The sequence below is a fragment of the Papilio polytes genome, unplaced genomic scaffold (assembly GCF_000836215.1).
Source record: "Papilio polytes unplaced genomic scaffold, Ppol_1.0 DF822289.1, whole genome shotgun sequence".
Classification (NCBI taxonomy): Eukaryota; Metazoa; Arthropoda; class Insecta; order Lepidoptera; family Papilionidae; genus Papilio; species Papilio polytes.
This window is the reverse complement of record NW_013526915.1, coordinates 3,547,414-3,555,444: the sequence shown is the minus strand read 5'-3', so window position 1 is coordinate 3,555,444 and position 8,031 is coordinate 3,547,414. Positions and strand designations below refer to the sequence as shown.

The following is an 8,031-nucleotide window of genomic DNA, read 5'->3' as shown; positions in this document are numbered from 1 at the left end:
ATTAAAAAAGGCTGGAAAGGGAAAAGGCCTCCGGCACCACACTCATCAGACTTCACGCCTGTCTTCTGGGTGGTCGTGGTATCGCACCGAGCTAGCCCTACAGTGTGAATATATTAATGGGGCTCTACCATTGTTAAACATTTCTTGTAAGACCAGAATTTAATAATGTTGCTAATGATGTTCATGTTCCAGGACCGAGGCTCTCCTCCGCGCCACAGCAACGCCACTGTACACGTCATAGTGATGGACAATGACGACCTGCCGCCCAAGTTCACTCTCGACGTCTACAGAACTAAAATACCAGAATTCTATCCTATACTGGTGAGTACTAACAAAGCTTATTCCTATTAAACGCCAATAGCCTAATGGTTAGGGGTGCGTATCCGATCACGTGGTTGAAGTTCGAATCCCGCCATTTAATTATTGTAAAATCATATACTAACACGTCTAGCTTAGTTGGAAAGGTAAACGAAATATAAGTAAAGTAGCTTTTACCTGTGACTACGTCTGCGTGGTGGTTAAAAAATAAAACAAAAGTAAGTGGCTCATGTGTTCTTTCAGACTATCCTCTACATCTATGTCGATTTTTATCGAGATCTGCTCAGCAGTGTAGACTACAAATTCTAACAAACATCCATTTAAACTTTCGCATTTATGACATTAGTATGATTAACAAAGATCTACTAATATTATAAAGAGGAAAACTTTGTTTGATTGTTATGAAATAACTCAAAAACTAGTGGACCGATTTCAAAATCACACTATTAAAAAGCTATGTTGTTAGTGAGTAACATATGCTATGTTTTATATTATTTTTTAATTTGACGCGGACGGAGCCGCGGGCGAAAGCTAGTATTTTTTAATAAAAATTATGATAAGTTAATAAAAGTGTGGTTGCGTAGGGCAAGCGCATCCACAAGGAGCTGGTGTTCGAGCAGGCGGTGCGCGCCTTCGACCAGGACGCGGGCGTGGGCGCGCCGCTGCGCTACCGCCTGGTGGCGGGCGACACGCGCCGCTTCTCGCTCGGCCCGCTCAACGCCACGCTCTTCCTCGACGCTGAGATAGACCTGGACGCCGAGTCGCTGCCCGGTAACTAGCTGCTATCATACTGACAACTTTTCTTACAGTATTAGATCAGCAGATTCGAAAAATATGGAAAAAGAAAATTCCTCTTCCCCCAAAATGTTTACTAACGCCATCTATTGGTAGATTCTCGAAACTGTTAGTAATGTTTCTAATAATTGCCAATAGATGTCGTTAAATAATATTCAAATGTTTATATTTTATTTTGTAACGCTTATTTTCGTTTATTTTATCAACAAGATATGGCTTATAATTTTGTAAAATGTTTTATAATTAATCAATACAAGGACACCGAGACGGCACTAAACTTGACAACTGATATACCTTTCAGAGAAAGTACCGGTGACAAAATGTTGTTCACTTCCTCGTCTAAATTGCTTTATGTTGGTTGCTTAAATAGTAGCTACATAATAAAAATTGTTGTATCTAGTTATAAAATCTCTCTGTCAACTTTTAAAATGATATTACCCTTGATTAAAATGGCCTTAAAATTTCTATGAAATGTTGTTGTGTATAGTTCATGTGTGTGTGTGCGGCAGGCAACACGCTGGTGCTGGTGGTGCAGGCGGAGCAGGTGGGCGAGGCGCGGCGAGCGGCGCGCGCGCGCATCGAGGTGGAGCTGCTGGACCTCAACGACAACCTGCCCGACTTCGAGGTCGACTTCTACAACATCAGCATCGTCGAGAACTTGCCCAACGGTATTGTTACCGTCTTCTACCAAAGCAATATTTATACTTCACCACGAAGCCTTCTTTTGACTTCACATGTTTGAATTTCTTCGCCGTTATGTGCATTAATGTTTCCTTCACAGTAATAATATAGGTAAATTATGTACATATGAAATTGTAAACATCAACAACACATTGGTGGTGAGACTCGAACCCAAGACAAGTCAAGTACTTAAGCTGAACTGAATTAATTTTATTTCATTCTAATAGGAAGACACATTGATACTTCAGCAATTAAATATTATAATTTACCATTCACAAGTCTTAGGACCTGTTCCACCAAATTGTAAATTATCTGATAACAATCCAACGTGTAAAATGTGATGTAAATATCGGATTTTGTTACATTATCTGAGAGTGACGTCATTTTTAACCTATCTGAGCTTCTATCAGCCAGTGGAGGGACAAGCCCTAATTGTTACAATTTTCACTGTTTCAGTCATGTTTATATTTTTTAGTATTTTGATTGTTGTGGCAGGTTTCAGCGTGCTGCAGGTGATGGCGACGGACAAGGACCAGGGCGAGAATGCGGAGTTCTCCTACCAGCTCAGCGACCCCGAGGGAGCCTTCGCCATCGACCCCAAGAGCGGCTGGCTCACTGTCAGGAATCAGGTTAACACACACTGTATTTTTACAACAAAAAATAAGGAATATGCTATTTACATTTTACTTCTAATTATTTTAGTTTGAGCTTATACGACTAAAATAATTAAATTTTGATAATAGCTCAAAGAATGATTTAGTCCATTTACTAAACATTTTAAATATCTCTGTAGAAACTATACGAATACAAATTGCCTTTAATTCAATTTTAATGTTATTATGAAATTCTATCTTAAAATAAAATAATGTGTATGTTTCTTTCTTAATAAGTAGAGTAAAAAAGACTTAAGAAGTTACTGAAGTTTCCTGAATAAATCTCGAACAGAAAAATATTTCAAAGGATCTTTTAGACTTAGTCCATTAATCTCGTGTACTAACTTTTTTACTATCTATTGTTGAGGCGTAATTCCTTAAGTTGTAGCTGATACTTTTGTCTAGATCCCACAAAACATTCCATTAAACTACAATTTCTGTTTATTCCTACTTGCGAACTCAGAAATGCTTAAGTACAGTAATCCTTGACCTAAAAACTACGATATAACCTAAATTTAACAGTTTAGGCTGTTAATATTCTATTACCAAGTAAGGAAGAAATGTCTCATAGCTTTAGATGTTTTGACTACAACATTTACGTAAGAGTCGGCTTATTTAAAATGTTAATTTTTTCAGACTGTTTTAGATAGAGAGCAGCATTCCTCTTTAAGAATGAAAGTATACGCAAAAGAAAAAAATCCAAGCGTATTCGGCACATTTCTGGATAAACAGAGATTATCAAAATGGCGCCGCAACCCTTCCACATCGACTCTCCCAAAAGAGAAAACTACCTACGTTTATCCTGATAAAATTGGAACCAAGAGTGAAAATATCGAATACTTCGAAGATATAAACCAGTTTATGTCGTTCGTAACAGTGGAAGTGACACTACTTGATGCTAATGATAACAATCCCGTGTTTGTTCCGAGCAATCTGTATGAGTTCTCAGTGAAATCGAACGCTAAAATCGGAACTTTCATCGGTAATGTAAAAGCTGTGGATCCAGATTTAGGGAGAAACGGTATCGTATCGTACGATTTACAAAGAACTAGTAATTTGACGATTACTTCGCCGTTCCAAGTGGATGCTCATTCCGGTGAGGTTACAGTGGCGCAGACTCCTATACTGGAGGGTAGACATGCGTTGTTTGTGGAGGCATCAGACCAGCCTGCTAATCCTAGTGAGAGAAGATACTCTTTAGCCGTAGTTACGGTTGATGTCACTAGATCCAGTACTGGTAAGAATATTGTTTCTTTACTTATCTACTTTACGATTCATGGGTTCTAAGAGACGTGATTGGAACAATACAATATTCCAGATAAACCGGACTTCGTCGGCGCACCGTATGAGTTTTGGGTCGGTTCTAACGTCGGTATTGGAACTAGTGTCGGTCAAATAAGAGTCAATGAAGCTATGGAAAAATCTGATGTTTCTTATGATCTGCTACATGGATATGAAGAAGGGGGTAAAATAAAATTTCATAGTGAACCTTACTGACTTAATTTAAACACAAAAATTCTACGATTATATGTACCTTTTTTCCAGTGCCATTTGCTGTGGAAGAAAGGTCTGGTGTGATTACTGTTATCCATGAGTTATCAAAATTCAATCGTCTTATGTATGATTTTGAGGCGGTTGCGATACAAGAAGGAGTCGATTTAAATATAGCTACAAACGCGACCATACATGTTGTAGATGCCGACGATGAGAGAGGTTTCTTGTTAAAGTAAGTTGCATCAATTACTAAGGCGATATTACACGAAGAAGTTAGAGATTTTTAATATGATTTATTTCAGGGGTACCCAATCACCGATCACATTCCATGTTAAAGAAAATCTAGTGGGAGCTATGATAGGACAAATTTTTAATATGAATAGTAGCAGTGTTGCAACAAATAAAACTGCAAATATCAGATACATCATAGCCAATCAACAAGATGTCTCCGATGATATTGCTATTGGTAAGGTTTCTCACTGTAAATAATTAGATTTTTTTCAAATTAATTAAATGTTTATAAATGTATTTGAATTTTGCGTTTTTCCAGGTCAAGATGGCACCATTTATGCTCAAAAGTCCCTTGATCGAGAAAAGCGGGACTCCTATAGAATGACAGTAATCGTCGAATTTAACAAAGGAATAGTATCAGGCGCTGGAATTTATCAAGTAAATATATTTGTCGATGACGAAAACGACAACCCTCCAGTATTTGACAACCCTATTTATGAAGGTGTTATTACTGAGAACGCTAAAAAGGGGACGGAAGTGAAAATGACAAACAAAATTAGAGCAACTGATGCTGACGTTGGTCTGAATGCAATTTTCTCGTACACATTGTTCGGAGATGGTCATGATTTATTTTTTGTAAATGAATTGAGCGGTGTGGTTACATATGTTGGTAATAAGCTTGATCGAGAAGAAAGGAGTTCATATTTGCTGAAAGTTGTTGCCAGAGATAAAGGAAGTCTTAAATCCGAAGCAAAGTTAACTATAACTGTCCTCGATGAAAACGACAATGAACCAAAGTACAACCAAATCATTATTCCATTAGGAGAAAGTGTAGATTTATTAGAAATCCACGGCAGGACGGACGTGAAAATATTTAAAGAAAAGAAAAATGACGTGAATAGCGGAGTTGCAAAAATAGAAGTTAAACCAAAGAATAAGTTTTCAACAACTGTCGACGCGACAGGGCCGTTATTTTTAGTTCCCGAGAATATAGCGATTGGATCAACGATATTGAAATTGAACGCCGTAGATATGGATAGTGGAGTGAATGGTCAAGTTCGCTATGAATTTATGTCGGAAGTTTTTATACCACCGACTGCATTGTATGGAAATGCGTTGCAAGTACGAAGATATTTTGTTATAAATGAGCGTCACGGACACATTGTTGTAGCCAGGGCTTTACCTCCGGAAGCTGAATTTAGATTAAATGTCTCCGCTATTGACGGCGGAGGACTTATTGATCATATTACAATACGAATATTTGTTAAAGACATTAATGATCATTTTCCAATGTTTAAAAAGTCGTGGTATTCTTTTAATGTGGATGAAGCTCAATACAGCAGACGCGTTCTTGGGAAAGTTGACGCTACGGATGCTGATTTTGGACAAAACGCGAATTTAACCTACTTTTTACAACCGGACAGTAAAGATTTACCATTTGAAATTTCTCCATTAAATGGTGTTTTAAGCATTAACGGTGAATTAGATAGAGAAAAGGAAGATAAATACATTCTAACTGTAGTAGCCAGAGACAACGGCTATGAAAAAAAGCTAACTTCGTCTGTCAGTGTGGAAATAGAGGTTTTAGATGTGAACGACAATGCGCCTAAGTTTTACGCCTATGACGAGTTATTAGAATGGAAACATCCAGAAGCGGATAATATTTCTAATCACAATTTTGAATCAGTCATGATGATCCCTGTTTATAAAACTACCTTAGAAGAAAATACTCCCATTGGAAGTGTAGTTACACGAGTCTATGCGAATGATTCCGATTTAGTAAGCAATGGAAATGGATTAATACTTTATAGCTTACCGCAAAGAAAAAATCAAATGAATATATTTTCAATAGATTCGAAAGAAGGAATAATCACAACAACGGCAAGGTTGGACTATGAATCCCAGTCTGTTTACAATGTGACCGTTGTCGCATCAGATTTAGGCTCACCGAGTTTAAGTTCGACCGCCATAGTAATGTTAACAGTGAAAGACGTACCAGACGAGATCGAAATATCAGATAAACCAGTTTTCATATCAAGGTATTATGAACTGGAGATCGAAGAAAATGTTCACACACCAGTAGAACTAGTTACTCTGAATTTGACGGAACATTACGAGAATTTCAAAATGAGATATTTCATATTAAATGAAAACGATACAGATATTAGAAGAACTTTTGTGATCGATCCACGCAATGGTACTTTATATTTAGTCCGAAGCCCAGATAGGGAAGTAAAAGATGTTTATGAAGTTTTGGTCAGAGCGGAGAGACAGAAGATCAGCCGGGAGATGCCGCACATGATATATCCGGTGTCGGATGACGTGTTGGAGGGAATGACGAAATACGATGTGAAAATAGTCGTGAGAATTAAAGATGTGAATGATAATGCACCGAAGTTCATTAACGGAGGTCGGCCGATGGTCACAGCTATCCCGACCACTGCTCCTTTTGGATATGAAGTGATTAAATTACAGGTACTATATGATTTTCTAAACTTTACACTAAAACAGACAAAGATAGCTTTATTTCCCTTACAATAAAGTAAAAAAAATAACATATTTTCACGTACACATACTAACAATGTGAAATAATCATCTAACACTGGTAATAAAACAAATAATTTTTGTAGAAAGAAAAAATATGTAATTGCTAGTACGGGTAGAGTTCTTGAATTGTTTCATGTAGAGAACATTCTCAATCATAAACAATACATACATATGTATTGTTAGTCAAGTTTTGGGACAAGGGCCGACTGTCGCAATAAAAGTGTTCCACAAAGTTCTGTTCAACGTTAGGGTCTAGTAGTGTCGCGCTATTTTGTCATTGTCCCGTTATTCTGGCAATGGCCCGTTATTTTCCTCAAGCTATGGTATACGTGAACGTGTGTAGGCAGTGGACGCGGACGCGGGCGTGAACGCGGATATCCGCTACCAGCTGATGAGCTCGTGCGGCGGGCGGTTCGCTGTGTCGGCGCGCGGCGGCGCGGTGCGCGCGGCGACCAGCGTGGCGCGCGACAAGGGCAAGGTGTTCGGCTTCGACGTCAAGGCCACCGACCGCGCCGGCGCTGACGACGGCCGCTCTGCTATTGCCAATGTCTTCGTAAGTGATAATGTGTACACAGAGACATTTCATATGTAGATATAGTGAATGTTTCACCGGTAACTTCTTTGAAAGGTACTATGTTGTCAGTACGCCACCTCATAAAATAGTAACACCTATTGGTAATTTATACCAAGACAACCATACTAATATTATAAATGCGAAAGTAAGCTAACTAAGCTTCCTCAATATGTTTTGAATTTGTTCATTTGTAATTGTAATGTTAATTGTCAAAAAACTTGATTACTGTTAATTACCAATAGGTATATGTCCTGGATGAAAGTCAGCAGCTGATCCTAGCGGTGGACGCGAAACCGACCGAAGTGGAGAAAGAGATGGAAAATATAACTAGATCCCTGTCTAACATGACGGGCTATGACGTCCGCGTGCGAAGGTTCGAGCCTAGCTTCAAAGGCTCTATGGATGGACATGCGTAAGTTTTCTCATTAGAGTAAATTAAAAATCTATTCATTTTTGGTGTAAAATATGTACAATATTCTTTGTTACAGAACCGATCTGTATATTTACGGAGTTGATCCTTTATCAAACAGCCTCATAGATATGGATGTTTTACAAAAGTGAGTATTTGGGAAATTATTTGATACTATTTCTTATGACAATGTACAATTTTACCACCTTCTTTACAGCGGATATAATTTCTTTATCTTGGTTTATTTTTGCATCAGATTGCTATTGAGGCGCGAGTCAGCGCAGCGCTCGGTGGGCGGCTACAAGCTGCTGCGTGTGGGGGCCAGCAGC

General features: G+C 38.4%; 1 protein-coding gene across 1 annotated transcript in view; it reads left to right on the top strand.

Moving 5' to 3' along the window:
* LOC106106211 (cadherin-89D) overlaps positions 1 to 8,031 on the top strand; it is a 35,576-nt gene that overhangs the window by 26,824 nt on the left and 721 nt on the right. The window contains exons 6-19 of the mRNA XM_013286760.1: positions 11 to 83; positions 193 to 321; positions 903 to 1,089; positions 1,623 to 1,781; positions 2,290 to 2,423; positions 3,084 to 3,684; positions 3,766 to 3,912; positions 3,993 to 4,173; positions 4,244 to 4,407; positions 4,492 to 6,647; positions 7,063 to 7,272; positions 7,536 to 7,705; positions 7,782 to 7,850; positions 7,959 to 8,029. Of these exons, the coding sequence (XP_013142214.1) occupies positions 11 to 83; positions 193 to 321; positions 903 to 1,089; positions 1,623 to 1,781; positions 2,290 to 2,423; positions 3,084 to 3,684; positions 3,766 to 3,912; positions 3,993 to 4,173; positions 4,244 to 4,407; positions 4,492 to 6,647; positions 7,063 to 7,272; positions 7,536 to 7,705; positions 7,782 to 7,850; positions 7,959 to 8,029 (4,451 nt within the window). The remainder of the gene's footprint in view (positions 1 to 10; positions 84 to 192; positions 322 to 902; positions 1,090 to 1,622; positions 1,782 to 2,289; positions 2,424 to 3,083; positions 3,685 to 3,765; positions 3,913 to 3,992; positions 4,174 to 4,243; positions 4,408 to 4,491; positions 6,648 to 7,062; positions 7,273 to 7,535; positions 7,706 to 7,781; positions 7,851 to 7,958; positions 8,030 to 8,031) is intronic.